The sequence below is a fragment of the Ptychodera flava genome, chromosome 18 (assembly GCF_041260155.1).
Source record: "Ptychodera flava strain L36383 chromosome 18, AS_Pfla_20210202, whole genome shotgun sequence".
Lineage (NCBI taxonomy): Eukaryota > Metazoa > Hemichordata > Enteropneusta > Ptychoderidae > Ptychodera > Ptychodera flava.
Window position 1 is genome coordinate 6312466 of NC_091945.1, and position 17881 is coordinate 6330346.

General features: G+C 37.4%; 1 protein-coding gene and 1 long non-coding RNA gene across 2 annotated transcripts; both read left to right on the forward strand.

The window, feature by feature from the left end:
• Positions 1-488: 488 nt before the first annotated feature.
• Positions 489-6162, forward strand: LOC139117897 (uncharacterized). The gene is made up of 6 exons (XM_070681132.1): positions 489-550; positions 2770-3058; positions 3712-3988; positions 4636-5212; positions 5516-5702; positions 6059-6162. The coding sequence occupies exons 2-6, from the start codon at positions 2770-2772 to the stop codon at positions 6160-6162; spliced, it is 1434 nt and encodes a 477-aa protein (XP_070537233.1). The 5' UTR covers positions 489-550.
• A 309-nt stretch (positions 6163-6471) lies between these two features.
• LOC139116733 (uncharacterized) lies at positions 6472-14755 on the forward strand. Its single transcript, XR_011548362.1, has 2 exons — positions 6472-6797; positions 13439-14755. It is a non-coding gene; the product is annotated as an uncharacterized lncRNA (long non-coding RNA).
• The last annotated feature ends 3126 nt before the right edge of the window (positions 14756-17881 follow it).

A 17881-nucleotide genomic window follows, 5' to 3' on the forward strand; every position in this document is an offset into this window, starting at 1 on the left:
TTGTGCGCCCGTTCGTGTTTTTCCGGATTTCGCGCCTTAGCAACAAAGCATGACGTCATTCGTAGAATACAATAGCACCTGTTGCGCGTCTGCTGCACGTACGTTATCGTCTGCTGCTTTCTGCTATCATTGTCAAGATGGTGAAGAGATGTGTCGTGGGTGGCTGCAGTAATAGCAGTCTTGAAGGGCGATACAGCTTCCATACCTTTCCCACTAATAGGTTACTTCGACTTAAATGGGACAAGTTCGTGAAACTTACAAGAAAAGACTGGAAAACCGGCAATACTGGTAACGTCATATGTGGTGCCCATTTTCGGGTACCAGATGACTTTGACGGACATGCACAATGGAAAGCCGGGTATAAATCCCGGTTAGATTTAAAACCCGGCGTTGTGCCGTCTATAAGGTCGATCTCGCAGGCTACATGCAGTGATTGTGATCTTCCACCAGTCAAAAAAAGGAAACAACCACAGCCATTACCACCGCGATCAGCATTGCCACTGGATCAATTTCTTCTAGGCCAGCCGTGAGAAAATTGTTTGTATCAAGGGTAAGTATATTTTTACAGAATGATCTAGTTCGATGGGAATGAAACTCAAACAACTGATTTATAAATGCATATACTTATGACGAATGTCAAAAACGTTGTATTTTTCCGAGTGAATGTCGAGCGACCTTTTCTAATTTCTTCGCATGCGATGGTGACGGTAGTGACGTAAAAGGTGTCCCGGCGCTGCCAAATCGAAATCGGACGACACTATTTGTGAAGGCTGTTAGTATTGTATATAGTAAAAATACATGATCAGCTATATATTAAGTTTGTCCAAAAGGAAAAAAATGCGTAGTGACATATGTACATTAAATTTTACGCACGGGGGTGAATAACTTTCCAGGGCGACTTGTGTATCAACTGCATATTCAACAGCATCTTACGCGTAACGATGCCATGGTTGCACATGCATCTTGGCGTCGAACTTGTACGGAAAACTGACAAAATATAGATGGTTGGCGAATTATTTTTGAAATAATGTACAGCCCATTTAAACGTATGACCATATCCTAATCAATGATTATTTTCTGAAAGTGATAGTTTGTCAATCGTGTACATTGTGATTTTTTTTCTCTTCGCGAGAGTGCCGGACTCGACGCTTTCGATTTCGTCTGGTGCGGCCACACCTCAACTCTTGTTTGTTGATAGTGCATTTTGTATGTCTGTGTAACAACAACAATGCCAGAAAATGGCGAGGAATCTGATCCATAAATGATTCGCTCCAAAAACATACTTCATCTATTTCAGTTTGCAGTAAATGCGGCGATAAATATTGTCAGCGCTGCAGCGGGTAGTTTACCGTCGAGCGCTACCGATGACCCCGGCCATCTAACCACGTGATATGCTAATATTGAACTTTGTACTCGTTTTCTGGAACATGGAGGAAGCATTTACGTTTGTGAGCTAAATTTGTCCATTCGTATTTGCCAAGGGCCGTTTTACGGGCCCGATTGTCTATTGATAATCTACCTTTCAAAATGCCTACCAAGCTACGACACTTGCCTCGCCCTGTATTACGAGAAGCATGCAGAAGTAGACGAACATCTCACGGCGTTCTCACACATGTGCCACAACCGTGGCACGCTAGAAATTGCACTTGCATTTTCTGCCTTCATATCCCGGGAGTCGGGAGGTAGCTAGGATTTCCGAAATTCCGTAGCTATGTCGGAAATGCTTACAGGATGGACCCAAACTTGAAATTCCAGAACAAAAAAGGTCAGTTGTGGAATGGTTCTCAGTCGTGGTTGGACTATGTAATACATCGAGTCACAGGCACGGCTGTAGTTGACTCAGTGTCTCTGCTACCTCCATGGTGTAATATAAACTTCTACTACTGGTAACAGCGCAGTCGACTACAGCGGTGCCTGTGCTTCGACCCCGAGGTGGCAAGGCAGTGACAATCGGTGTGTCCCCTATGTGCTTGTCCCTGTTAATCGTTGCATTTTGCAGATTTTGTCAGTGCGTAGTATACATAAGCCTTGTGAACGATGCTGTGTGTTCTGTCCAATTGCATGGTCCAATCCACTGAATCCATCATGCACCTATCAGTGTTTTCCCACAGGCGAGGGAGTGCGGGGCAAAACAGGAATTTGACCACTCAACATATCCCAAGACTGGGGAATTTGATCGCCATGCTGTGCCTGGGATAGGGACAATTTGACAATGCTGGAAAATGGCCTTTTCTTTTTTACTTTCTATTTTGTGACATTTCAAGATTATCTGCCCAAATTTTCCCACAGTGTGTGTGGGGTAATTTGACAGGTATTTGTTGATCATGGTTGGGGACTTTGACATGCCAAAAATTAAAAATGTGAAATTCCCCTGTTCAGCCCGCATTCCCCTCCTGGTGGAAACAACTGATAGGTGCATTACAATATTGAGGTGGGTGGACTGCAGCGCATTAATTGAAGGAAATTATGCAATTGTACACAAATGCACCAACCGAAATAGCTCATACACACCGTTTAAGTCGACCGTGTTATATAATACTAGTATGAAGGAAAGGTAGGTGTGGTATGACCACCTTTGGATAGTTGTTATGTACACAATGCAGCCTTACAGATACTCATTTTTTAAAGTTTTTTTTGCGTTTATAAAGTACTGTAGTACAGTGTACTAGTAATCAAATGAGTGCATGGGGCCAAAAGCAACTCTTGGAAGCAATTTATTTCATGAAAGCAATGTTTAGAATAACCTGTTGTTGAATTTTTCCTTTGTAGATGCTGAAAGATAATGAAGATGAACAATCTGCTGCAGCACCACCACTAGCTGGGCCGAATGTACTGGATGAGGATACATTGGACGAGATGGTACCTTTGTTACCTGAAAAGTTTCCCATACCGGTCCACCCAATATCACCTTTACCAGTCAGAAAACGTGCGTGTACCCTGTCAGCTGAACCAGATGCTGTAACCAATGAACCAACATCAACCTTGCCATATGTAAAAGAGAAAGTGACTGTGACGACAGGAACTCAAATAAGAATGAGAAATAAAAGACGGAGCAAAGGTGGGTAGAAATATTGTCGACAGCTGTATGTAGTGATACATATATATGACTTGATATTTGATGGTTTTGTTTTACTCTTAATTTTCAAATTTCCATGTATGCATATGTGCACATATTTGTGTTCTACTTCCTTTTGCATGCTAAAATTCCAAGTACATTTTAGTATGCCCTGTGTATATGTAACATTTATCTTCCTAGATTTGAAGGTCCCTGGACAAGTGCATTCTCTGCACAGAGGATGCTCTCATCAACATACCTTTCCAGTCCTTCACTTTCCAAGTTTACAATTGAATTCTGGTCTGGACTATACATTTTTTGTTAAAACAGTAAAAATGTTTATTGTACTTATGTTACGTTGATAGTGTAAGATACAAGCTAGCTATTTATTACCATGGTGTACATTATGTTGACACTGTGTCTGTGAGGTAAACCTGTGTATTGTGCCCTGTCAAAAGTTTCAAACACTTGAGTATAAATGTGTACTGTTGCACAGTATGTTATTTTACCTATAATTTAATCTTAATTTGTATCATCAAAGATTGTCATTTGAATAATTTCTTTGGTTCCACATAATACAATAATGTGATGCACATATAAAACTATGTATATTTATTTGGGAAAATTATGAGTAACAAAGCATGTTTCTTCTTTAGGGATTACAGTTAAACCACAAGTCTGTCATGTTGGTATCCAGTGTAACATCAGTGATGCTGTTGAGCAGGGTAGCAGTGTGCAGTCACATACATGTGCTGAAATTGTTAGTGTGTGTGGTGACCGAGAAGAGGGAGAAGGGGATTATGATGATGATGATGGTGGTGATGATGATGATGATGATGATGATGATTATGACAACAATAGCGATGAAAGTGATGGTGATGAGGTTGACTGGCAAAGTTACAGTGATGATGAATTTGTACCTACAAAACCAAGGTGATTTTTGCAGCTTCATATTTTTGGATACTATCCATAATTTCTTTTTAGTCTGTAGCATTTTAATTCTGGATATCATCAATGTTCATTTCACAAAAATTGCAAAATACTGGCATATCATCCAGTTATATGTAGTTGAACAGAATACAGTAGTTAATATAAGTAACAAAACTACTGTTCAAAGAGATTGCTCCAATATCAGTAGAAGTATTTAGATTTTGTAACTACAAGTTGTTTTCTGAAATATATTAAAATCCATTCTGCAAAAGATGTGAGCGTCTCCATCTCATTGACGGTATTTTTGGTCATGGTGTCACTTTCGGTTCCTAAAAGATCCCTTGTGGTAGAGTCAATATTGTTGTTAGTATCACCTTAATATTGACTTGCATTGACAATGTCTGGTGGTCTTGTTTGCTGCCAACTAAATCAGTGTATCAAATATTTTGTGAATCTTCTAGTGTGACAGAGCTATGAAGATACAGCTAGTGTAGGTGAATTCAACTAGCAGACACCAATGAGAAACTTGACTTAGCGATATTACTATCTGGGTCACAATATGCATTTATTGGAATCGTTATTGTGAAAAAAAAATGTTGAAACCAGATAGTATTTTTGTCATAATAAATTTTACTATGAATTTCTTTCAGCAGTAAAACATTCTCCATCAGTGGTGATCAACCACCACCACCTGGCAATGTGACACCTCCATACAAGGACGATACATTTTTAGTATTCAAAGAACAGTTACTTGAACTCTTTGCACAATGTGCCAAGTGCAGTGGACCAACCAATGGTGACATCACAAAGAGGGTCGGTAGCTTGATTCATGTTCATCAAAAGTGCCATAAATGTGGACATGTTCGCAGTTGGACAAGTCAGCCATATTTGGGGAAGATGCCAGCTGGGAATCTTTTATTGTCTGGTGCAATACTGTTTTCTGGATGCATGGTTACACAATGTTTAAGACTGTTTGATTTCATGAATATGTCATGCATTGGAAAGAGTACGTTTTTTCGCCACCAGAAATATTATCTTCAACCAACCATAATCAAAGTATGGAAGGATGAACAGGCAACTATGATCAACCAACTCAGCAACATGGATGGTGGTTTGATTTTAGCAGGTGATGGTCGATCTGACAGCCCTGGTCATTGCGCAAAATATGGCTCCTACAGTGTGATTGAACAAAGACTAAACAAAGTGCTGGATATACAGCTTGTACAGGTTAGTATTTTTTTCTTAGTTTTTGTCAATAATACTGTAATGACTGGTTTTTACATATCACTCAAGGGTTCCAGGTCAATGAGCTGTAAATGTAAATAATCAATGTGTGGGCACCTAGAATGCTAGATGTATAACAACAATAGTTATGCTGATTTCCCCTTTATTGTGCAGGTTTTTGCCAATTGTATTCTGTGTCTGAGATGATACATAATTGATAAATTGTCATTCTTGAATGCCTAAATTCAAATAAAATTTCATCACAATGTTTTTGTCACTAAATTTTTGTCATTGGTGGTGTTTCAGAGTAATGAAGTACCAAATAGTGCATGGTGCGAGCATGAAGGGTTGAAACGGACAATTGCCTTTCTTATTGAGTCGGGCCTGGAAGTTTCAACAATCATCAGTGACAGGCACCGTCAAAATGCCAAGTGGATCAGGGATGAACTGCCTGATACAAAACATTATTATGATGTGTGGCATGTAGCTAAAGGTAAGAATTGCCATTTTTGTAGTTGACATTAGGCTTTGTCAAATGAAATCTATTCATATTTGGAGCCAAAGGACTGTACCATTATTGTTAGAGAGAGATTACCACTCATAGAAATGAGTTAATAGTGAACAGTCCGGGTACTGATCAGAGGATAGTTGGGAAGAGCCAATGGCGTACCGTATATGTAATGAGGTTAAGGCAAGAACCATCACGTACAGCAAAACATATATTTATCCAGTCAAACATGATTTACTGGAATTGTACATGTCTGAGGAGTATTGAATTATGGGTTGAAATGCTACTTTAGAAAAAACTGTAAATGTGAATAAGCTTTGATTTAACACTTTCAACCCCAGTTCCCTGTGTAGAGATCCAACTTTACCATAGAAAACTGGATTTGGAACAAACCATGGTGGTGAGAGGGTCAAAGGGAGAAGCTGTGTGTTTTTGTTGTTTTTGATTTTTTTGTTGATTTTAGTAGATTTGTGTAACAGCCAGTTATTATGCTGATGTGATACACAGAACAATGCATTTGATATACATATAAATAATTTAATGGTTGCAACCAAAAATATGAAAGTAAAACCAGAAACGTATGCATCAAACATGCTAAAACAAGTACTGGTCATCACACATTATTTTGTAAGGACAATAATATAAACATTCTGCCACTTAGAAAGATATCAAAATGCACAGCTTGTGCCTTAATCCTTTTGGAACATAAGTTAACACAATAGTGACCAATAGGCACTCCAAACCTAGCCATATCACACATTACATCACATTACTAGACAATGTGAAAAAAATATGAAAGTCACTCAGCTTTAATTTTGTTCTGTTTTGCTTGGAATACATGATTGCATATTTTTTAATTGAGTTGATGCCAAATTCTGTTTGAATTTTAATTTTTGTTTGAAATTACATTTTAAATAATCTTCTTGAACAGACAGATCCTTGCTGGGCTTCATTATAATGAGAACAATGATAGACCCCATGCGGTGAATGAAGAAGGCCAGTTTCAGTATACTATTGTGTTTCCAAAGTACAAAAAAGGAGGATATATTGTACGTGCAGTGAAAACGAAAGCCACATACAGTAAGAGAACTTTTAAATCCTGTTTCCAGCTCACATCCTGAATAGACAAATATGCATGCATTCATGTATGTATATGAATTGTAGAATGCATTTTTGTAAGATATAACATATATCAGGCATTTATTTGCCTCTACATACAGTGCATTAACCAGTACATGTCACATATTCTAGCAATACAAGTATTGCATTTACTATTACATGCATTGTATTCTAATTTTACATGGATTGCATTTATATTAATATAACATGCACTATGAAATGCATTTACCAGTACAAACGATACATTTGTCACAGTATGCAAGGCATTCACCAGTATATGCAGCGTTGGAAACTACGCCCGTCCTCCCGTCCGAGACGGGTAACTTTTCAGTCGGACGGGAGGAAAATTGTACTTCCACGTCCGTGTGTCGGGCTCTCGATAGTAGCCCGTACGGCATATACCCAGTAATCTCATCGATCATGATCAGCTGCTTCTAGATGTTTTTTAAACGAAATGTAGTATACCAATATGTCGGACTTCGACGCGCTTATGCTACTGAAACTGTGCAACTGTGTGACGCCGGAATGCAATGCAAGCGAGACATGTAAACACGAATAAACAGGAAGTCGCTCATACTAGTAAATCTCACACTAAGCGAGATTTGCGCGATATCAGCCAGTGCTATAAATATAAAGATATAGGCCTAAGGCCAGGAAGAAAAAATAAATTGTTCATCGGAATCGCCGCTTCTACTTTGGCATATTTGGAATTTTTTTTTTTTTTTGATCGCGGCAAATTCTTACTTCCGCATTTCCTCGTTTTGTAAAGGTTAGTACATGTCACATCATGAGTATTAATTTGATCGCCAACATTCGACGTGATGGCCAACAGTTAGTTCAAAAGACGCTACTCAGTGTTTGTCCTGATATTACGTTCGGCAATTTTTTCAACAAGATCGTGACAGCAGATGGACGGTGCATCTGATTGAATGAAAATTGCATCGAAAGTATAACAATTTACGGCAATGACAAAACACATGGTTGCGTCGATGTTAAAGTACGATCTGAATGATGACTACCGGTATATAACTTCACTCCGATCACAGTAAAGTGTTGTTAGACCATTGTGTAAAATGTGTAGAGACAGTGGTAAAGTGGCCAAAACATGGGGCCAAAGTAAAATGAAAAAACTCAGATGCTAGGTCCCACCAGGACAATATTAAAGGACAATACTGAATTGTTGGATTTCAGTGATTTGCTGTACATTTCAGTTTTATTCTGAGAGAATGTTGAAATTCTTGACCGCGGAGTGACGTCACTTTCACCTCACGCACGCGAGTGAGGTGAATTGGGATTTGACTATACAGGACAGTGAACAATGCAGAAATTATGTGACAAGGGATAGAACTTAGTGTTTATCATTGACATAATGTTGAAACTTTGAATACTGGTGTATAGGTTGAAAAATCCACACTGCAATATTTTGTTCTCACGGTAGTGTGACACAAAAATGACGTGAAAAAACCGCAAGTTCCCGGATGTCTGCGGTCAAGAATACTCAGAATATGTTGTGCAAACACTAACATCGTTTATTGTTGGGAAATATAGTATTGAATTCAGTTACCAGTATCAGTATTTCTTGTCTGAGATATTTCTGGTAAAAAGGGAAACAGTTATCTTGCCTCGTCTGCATCTGTGCAGAAATGCCAGAGAACCGCGTTTTTACCTTCGGCCTAAAAAAAATAAAAAAAAAAATTTCGCTCGCCGCTCCTGGGACTTGGTCCGAAAATCCGATGAACAAGATTTTTTTTTTTCTCTGGCCTAAAGGAAGATATAAAGATATAAGGCCAGGAAGAAAAAATAAATTGTTCATCGGAATCGCCGCTTCTACTTTGGCATATTTGGAATTTTTTTTTTTTTTTTTTGATCGCGGCAAATTCTTACTTCCGCATTTCCTCGTTTTGTAAAGGTTAGTACATGTCACATCATGAGTATTAATTTGATCGCCAACATTCGACGTGATGGCCAACAGTTAGTTCAAAAGACGCTACTCAGTGTTTGTCCTGATATTACGTTCGGCAATTTTTTCAACAAGATCGTGACAGCAGATGGACGGTGCATCTGATTGAATGAAATTGCATCGAAAGTATAACAATTTACGGCAATGAAAAACACATGGTTGCGTCGATGTTAAAGTACGATCTGAATGATGACTACCGGTATATAACTTCACTCCGATCACAGTAAAGTGTTGTTAGACCATTGTGTAAAATGTGTAGAGACAGTGGTAAAGTGCCCAAAACATGGGGCCAAAGTAAAATGAAAAAACTTAGATACTAGGTTCCACCAGGACAATATTAAAGGACAATACTGAATTGTTGGATTTCAGTGATTTGCTGTACATTTCAGTTTTATTCTGAGAGAATGTTGAATTCTTGACCGTGGAGTGACGTCACTTTCACCTCACGCACGCGAGTGAGGTGAATTGGGATTTGACTATACAGGACAGTGAACAATGCAGAAATTATGTGACAAGGGATAGAACTTAGTGTTTATCATTGACATAATGTTGAAACTTTGAATACTGGTGTATAGGTTGAAAAATCCACACTGCAATATTTTGTTCTCACGGTAGTGTGACACAAAAATGACGTGAAAAACCGCAAGTTCCCGGATGTCTGCGGTCAAGAATACTCAGAATATGTTGTGCAAACACTAACATCGTTTATTGTTGGGAAATATAGTATTGAATTCAGTTACCAGTATCAGTATTTCTTGTCTGAGATATTTCTGGTAAAAAGGGAAACAGTTATCTTGCCTCGTCTGCATCTGTGCAGAAATGCCAGAGAACCGCGTTTTTACCTTCGGCCTAAAAAAAATAAAAAAAAAAATTTCGCTCGCCGCTCCTGGGACTTGGTCCAAAAAATCCGATGAACAAGATTTTTTTTTTCTCTGGCCTAAAGGATATAAAGGAAAATGAGGGCAACTCCACACATAGGCTCTACCAAGATTGTTTAGTATTACGATATGGTGAATAAAAGGATCATTGCATTTATTAGTCCCCACGGACACCGTCCGGGGGGACTTATAGGTTTGGTCATGTCCGTGCGTGCGTGTGTGCGTCCGTCCGTTCACGCAGATATCTCAGAGATGCAAGAAGCGATTTCATTCAAACTTGGTACAAGGATTACTTCATATGTCATACAGATGCACGTCGATTTGTTTTGTGATACGATCCAATATGGCCGCCAGGCGGCCATTTTATTACGATTTTTTCATGTACAGAGCCATAACTCAGACATGTTTCAACCGATTTTATTCAAAGTTGGTACAAGGACATTGACCAATGTCATAGATATGCACTTCATTGATAGATATGCACTTCATTTTGTTTTGTGATACGATCCAATATGGCCGCCAGGCGGCCATTTTATTACGATTTTTTCATGTACAGAGCCATAACTCAGACATGTTTTAACTGATTTATTCAAAGTTGGTACAAGGACATTGACCAATGTCATAGATATGCACATCAATTTGTTGTGTGATACAATCCAATATGGCCGCCAGGCGGCCATTTTATTACGATTTTTTCATGTACAGGGCCATAACTCAGACATGTTTCAAACCGATTTTATTCAAAGTTGGTACAAGGACATTGACCAATGCATAGATATGCACATCCATTTGTTTTGTGATACAATCCAATATGGCCGCCAGGCGGCCATTTTATTACGATTTTTTCATGTACAGAGCCATAACTCAGACATTTTAACCGATTTTATCAAACGTTGGTACAAGGACATTGATCAATGTCATAGATATGCATCTTAATTTGTTTTGTGATACGATCCAATATGGCCGCCAGGCGGCCATTTTATTACAATATTTTCATATACAGTGCCATAACTCAGACATGTTTTAACCGATTTTATTCAAAGTTGGTACAAGGACATTGACCAATGTCATAGATATGCACGTCAATTTGTTTTGTGATACGATCCAATATGGCCGCCAGGCGGCCATTTTATTACAATATTTTCATATACAGTGCCATAACTCAGACATGTTTTAACCGATTTTATTCAAAGTTGGTACAAGGACATTGACCAATGTCATAGATATGCACGTCAATTTGTTTTGTGATACAATCCAATATGGCTGCTGTGTGGCCATTTTATTACGATTTTTTCATATGCAGAGGCATAACTCAGGCATATCTCAACCGATTTTATTCAAAGTTGGTACAAGGACATTGACCTATGTCTTACATATGTACGTCAATTTGTTTCTTGATATGATCCAATATGGCCGCTAGGCAGCCATTTTATTACGATATTTTCATGTACAGAGCAATAACTCAGACATGTTTCAACGGATTTTATTCAAAGTTGGTAAAAGGAGATTGACTAATGTCATACATATACATGTCAATTTGTTATGTGATACGATCCAATATGGCTGCCTTGCGGCCATTTTATTACGATTTTTTCCTGTCGAGGGCCATAATACTCTAAGGCATATCTTAACCGATTTTATTCAAAGTTGGTACAAGGACATTAACCTATGTCATACATATGTATGTCAATTTGTTTCTTGATATGATCCAATATGGCTGCATGGCAGCCATTTTGTTACAATTTTTTCGTGTCCTTAGCCAAAACTTGGGCATGTCTCAATTAATGAAGAGGACTCTATCCTCTTAGGACATGTAATCAAAGTACCCATTAACAAGTGGGGACTGTGTCATCAACGATGACTTGTTTTGTGTGGAATACATGGCGAGACACCGGTGAATCGATAGTGCCTTGACCCTTGTCATGTGATTTGGGTTCCCTGTAAACCGGTTTGTTGATTGAGTGATTCGTCTTAACGGTGTTTCGGAACCAAAAATGGGGTTCCTTCATCAGTTGCTCTCTTGTTTTGTATCCCATCCGTTTGGTTGTGTTATGAAGTCATCTTCGTCCTCCAGGAGGAGAAGCCAGATTCGTTATTGAGAGAGTTAGCCACTATTGACTGACTCTACAGTGAGCGATCCGGTGTGTGGTGTCATATTATATTTAACATGATCCAGCATCGACTGAGTTTCAGGACGCTTATAAGGATTTTTGTTTTAGGGCATTTTATGAGCGTTGCTAGTGCTCGTTATTTTAACAGTAAATGTTGTACTAATCTGTCAACGATTAGTTTGTTTTAGGCATTTAAATCGATTATGCGAACTTTTAGTTTTGTGTCAATTTTTCGTGGACTTTGTAATAGATTTCGGGTCGATATTGGTGCCTGATTTCCGGTTTTGAAAAGCATGTTGTGAAGGGCTGCTTCGAGAAATAAATCTTGTTTCTCTGTGTTTAGCCATTCCCAGGTTTCATGGTTTCGTTAACAATATTTGCTGTAAACGGCCTTTGAAATCGGTTTGGTCTGAGGAGAGTATTGGTTTATTTAATTCATGCCACCAACTTTGATTACTTATATGGCAGCTCTCTCAGTTTTTGATTTTCTTTGCAAGATGATGTTTTCTGTATTGCTCAGCAATCTTTTCAGTTTGGTTGATTGTAGTACCAATTCGATGACAGATTGCATCTTGGTTTTATACGATAAAGTGGCATAAAATGGAGACAAATTAAAAAAAATGTTTCCCGTTGTTAAAACCGCTATCGTGAAACCTTTAAACTGTGTGATCGATATGGGCAAAGTGTGTTTGAATTAACTAATTAATTAATCAGAGTGTTATCAGCATTGTTATTGTAGAAATTTTGTATTCAAGTCCGGACTAGAATTCATTTCAAACAGTGGAATTCAGAACAGTTTGTTTGTAAGATCATAGTTAATACTCATGTTGAAAATAAAGTTGCCTACAGTTTGAAGTACATAATGGTTTTGTGTTTTTTGAATGAATGGATTTGTCAAAAATTCAGGACAGGCAACTTTCTGGCAGGACAGGCAAGTTTTGAAACTTACCAGTCCTGTGTCTGTCAAATATTTTGGCCAGTTTCCAACACTGGTATATGCAATTCATTTACCAGCAGGATGGAATATTAAATGCACTGCTTGTACATGTACAGGTAATAGCCTTGCATGTTGTGACAGATACACTGAATAAACTGATAAATGTGTTACATCATGGTAAATATACTACATATATTATTATATACACTGCATGTATAGGTAAATCTACTGCACGTAGTGACAACTGTATTGTAAACAAGTACAGCTTAATGCATCCCATAAGGTAACAAATGTGCTGCATTACAGTTTATATTAGTGTATTGCATGTAATGCATGTACTGTATATACAGTAAATGTGATGTTCAATCGGATTAAAATCCGGTGTAGATTGATGGCGTCTATCTTTTGCTTTATTTGTTCTGTATCCTTCAGTTTCCGCGGTCTACTTCTATCTGAACATATGCATTTCAGATTCTCGTATTTTCAAAGTAAACTACTCAACCAATGACAGCACTCCAAATACAGTGTCAGCATAGTATGCTTGATGTGATTTTTATAAATACATGTATATACTTAACACATAGAAATCATATTTGTAAGTATACTCACCATAACATTCAGGATCTTGATATAAATTATTGCTTCTACTACTGGTAAATTTTTATAAGTCCATTACAGGTAGTCTCACTTTCTTATACCACTACATTTTTTCACAGTGTATGTTGAGAAACTGATGAAAACGCTGTTTGATGACTATGGAGCATCTCCCAGAAATATGAAGAGGTTGAGTGAACAGATGAGAGAAAACATTCCTGGCCCCCTCTCAGCTTCAATGGTGCATCCAGACAAGGAAGACGCAATTAACTTATTTATGAGCCGCTTCAACACACAAGTTTAGACAGATTTTGAAAAAAAGGGATGGGGAGGGGTGGATACTATTGTTATGTAGGTCATTTTTCCCCACACTCATCATGACCCGAGTTTAATAAGTATAGAACATTCTCAAGGTCACTGCCCTTAACGACCTTACAACCCTGAATTCAATTAGTCATGTTTGGAATGTTCTGGAAATTTAATTAGTTGTGTAAGAGAGAGAATTTTAGAACAGTAATTAGCATGTCAATAAAACTTCTAGATTGTTCTTATATGCTCTCATATAACCACATGAGTATAAATACTGGGACAGCAGGCTTGGAGAAACTCGGGATCATGTCTCTTATGTGTTACTACTTCAAGACTTTTCAAGACCTTCACTGCCACGCTGGATTTATACTGCGGACTTTGTGCAACTTCAAGCCTGCAATTAGTTTTTTTTTTCGTACTAAATTTCATTTTATACGGAAACTGCTGAGTTCACCTTTTGTTCGTTTTTCTGTCACCTAACAAGATTTGGGACTTGTCCGGGACGAGCCCCCAATTTTAATTTGTTACTAAGTCGGGGATAGAATACAAACTGTAAAAGTGTACAGGCTACTTATCTCAGCTGGCACGGCAAAGCTCCAGTCTCAGAGTTGCAACAGTCAGTCCGATGAATGAACAGTCTCCAATAAGTTTCTGTAATCTGCTTTATATTGTGCATGATCTGAAGTACCTGAATGTTCACCATTGATAAAGTTGTCATTATCATCAAATTTTAACATTTAGCAATGTTCATTGATACAATTTGCATAATGAATACTAACCTCCCTCGCATCTTACATATGATGATTTGCTTATTTGTTGGAATTTGATATTTACAGAATAAGTCAAAGTACTGCGATATCATTTGTTGTTGCTGAACAAATGGCATTATGCAAGTTAGAAGATATCATTTTTAACATGTGTTCAGTGAAATAGTCATGAGGCAAATGGTCCAGGAAACTAGTGACTCTATTTCAGTCTATATACATTTAAGGATGTATGAGCAGTAAAGATGAAAGTATTGTCTTTTTTCTAAATTGTCGATTTTTGGATTCTTTTTGTAAGTATTATCAAAATGTTTAATAAAATGTGGGTGTCACCATTGCACTCATTTGTGAGATAAAAGACCATGAATATTAACATTTATGAGAAAAAAACGTCAAGTCAGCAGTTTTTCACCAATTCATTTTCTATAGGCAAAAAAATTTCAATGCAATTTATCTCAAAATTAAGGGCGGTGACCATAGAATTTTATTTGATCACTTATTTATTTCTTTTAACTGAGCTTTATTTGAATTTTCATGAAAATGATAGTAGAAGCGGCTTTTCCAGCAATTCTTACAGTACCGCCGACATTTTAGTTCTTCTAGCTTCCTCACATAGTCACAGGTGCCTGGGTTGCCGGTGTACATGCATAGAGAGACCCCTCTCTCTCTATGCATGTACACCGGCAACCCAGGCACCTGTGCACATAGTGACACCATGGCAACGACAATGAGAACGAGGCATGCTCGGCAAGTTTCTTGAAATGCTGAGTGGTTCAAAGTGAGAAAGTGAATACTTTTTTGCTTTTTTCTCAAAATACGCCATTATGTGCATGAAAAAAATGTTTCACAGAGGTCCCATTATGTGTAAATATGTTTGTTTTCTCTATAACCACACCAGCAAGAGCGTCACTGCTATGTTTACCACAATAGAGACAAAATAGTATCAAAATTTGGCGAGATCTACCCTTTGATGCAATCCTATAGAAAGGGACAAATTCCAGGCACACAAGTATGCAATGTACACTTGTACATCATAATACCTTTGTAAAATACTGGTGAAGTTGTATTTTGTACTGTATGCTGACTTGTTTGACAGTAAGGCATTGAAATAAATGACTTCTTTTTTTCCAGCAAGATAATAAAAATAATCAGTCACAGAGTAAGTATTTCACTATTTATATTTTTATTTAGAGTTTAGACAATAGGTTCCAATAATTTTTATAACACAAGTACCCTGAACCAATTTCACGACCCTTTGCATGACCCTTACAGCCTGGTTACCGGTACTTTGACTGTATCTGTTTAAATGAAGGTTCAAGAAACCCTAAAACGGTTGTTTGTATAAAGTTGCAGATGTAACTCAAAACATAAACTGATTCTACTGTCATTGTAGCAAGGGAATAGTATACAATATTTAGCAAATTTTCCAACTTCTACAAATCTATCCCATGGCTTGTCCTGTAAATAGTGATGGCTCAAATCTACAGGGAAAAAGCCTTAGATTGGGCAAAATGAGTGTCTCTCAGTTTGAAGTCAATCATAATGAAAACATTTAGTTGCTCTTCAAATGACAAAAAACTAAAAGGTATTAGTAAAAGCAGAATATCATTATTATAATATCTTTGCCAGTACAGTGACACTCGAGTGAGATAATAGCACAATCAACAATGTATTTGCTTTGATTTCTACAAAAAATGGTGTATTTTTGACATTTGCATGCAGCAAGATTACAATATCTATCTTTATTCCAACCTAGGCAGGAAGTGAGTGCACCCCTGCACATTACTGTTCGGCGAAAATCTTAAGATTGACAAAATAACCTTTGAACCCAAAAGGTCATATTATGTTGATCAAAGAAACATTTCTCCCATTATTCACATTTTTCTTGATGTTTAGTTTATTCAAAATTGTTTGATTTTTTTATGAAATTAAATGACGAGAGGATTTTTAAGATATTGTAATTTCAAAGCAAGTCCAAGTGATTCAAATATTTTTCATTTACATCTTATTGACCAAATTTGGTGAAATGGGTCATGTGACAAGTCATGTGGGTGAAAGAATGGGTCAGGTGGAAGTGACGAAGATTTTAGAGGAAATCGGCTTCAGAACAATAGAAACCATGCCTGGGAAACAGTCGTTACATGATTCAAACACAGCCTTTACGTAAACGCTCAGTCCAGTATGCATGCCCATTCAAAATCATTTCCCAATAGACATTTGTGCAAACACGATGTTAATCCCCAAACCCGTATGTTCTGGCGCTGGCCTTTAAACCCTAAGAAATTCATTTACTGATTGAAAAAATATGTTTTATTGGTACTCAATTATTATTCATAACACTATAGATATAATATTCTGGTCAAATGATGGGTCCTTCTCTCCTACAAAGGTAAGTTATGTCAATTGATGGTCCACTACTTTTAAAAAATAGTGTCAATGACACTGTCCTCCCATTTTGCAGCGATACTAACTACTAGTACACACATGACATTGCATTCTTACAGGTTGACTAAGAAAATTCCATTGCAAGTCCAAATTAATCTTATACCCCAGCAATATGAAATGCTCCATCTCATAATGACTTTTACACGTCTGACAGAAAACAACCCTAGGATCAAGACTATCATGTTTTACAGCAATCCAACTAATACTTTGGGAGAAAACGATTTTTTGACAAAAAATTGGAAAAAATTGCCCCAAAAATACAAATATGAAAATTTCACCACAATTTGAACAAATCTGACAAAGGTCAACCCTAGGATCATACATACAAGTTTTCAAGGCAATGGGATGAGTGCTTTCAGAAAAGATTTTTTGACAAAAAAACCGGAAAATCGCCCGAAAAATACAACTTTCAAAATTTCACCACAATTTGAAGAAATGTACCTTAAGTCACTATAAAGAGCCTGCATACCAAGTTTCAACCAAATCTGGCCAGTGGTTACAAACTTTTAGCAATTTGCAGGATTTTTCCTTTTTTCCCTTGCATAATTTTGACTTTGACATGTTTATTCTAACAAATTCACATCTCCACCCCTCGATGCACCTGTCCATCAAATACTAAGATGGTAGGTGCTGCGATTTAGGAGTTTTTAATGTTGACAGACATACATCCGCACATAATAACTAACATACATACATACATACATACATACAGACAGACCATAGACCCTCCAAAAAACACGGGTCTACGGACAGACAGACAGACAGACAGACAAACAGATAGACATGCATACATGCATACATTTATTTTAACAGCTTTTAACCTCCAACACCGACCGACCAACTTGTCAATATTAGCTTGATCAACTTGATACTACTGCTTATAATAATATAAATGAGAGTTAATTACATTCTAATTAAAGTAAACAAGACTTGCTTATCAACATTTACGTCATAAAAAAACAGCATATCTGTCAGGTTATAAAGAATCTTCAGCTGGTTATCTTTATCAGTATTTCATCCTATTAACCACGCACATTTAAACTTTCA

Coding starts and splice junctions, on each gene's coding strand:
- LOC139117897 (XM_070681132.1), top strand. CDS start 2,770: ATGCTGAAAGATAATGAAGATGAACAATCTGCTGCAGCACCACCACTA. Junction 3,059..3,711: donor AAATAAAAGACGGAGCAAAG/GTGGGTAGAAAT, acceptor TTTCTTCTTTAG/GGATTACAGTTAAACCACAA. Junction 3,989..4,635: donor TTTGTACCTACAAAACCAAG/GTGATTTTTGCA, acceptor AATTTCTTTCAG/CAGTAAAACATTCTCCATCA.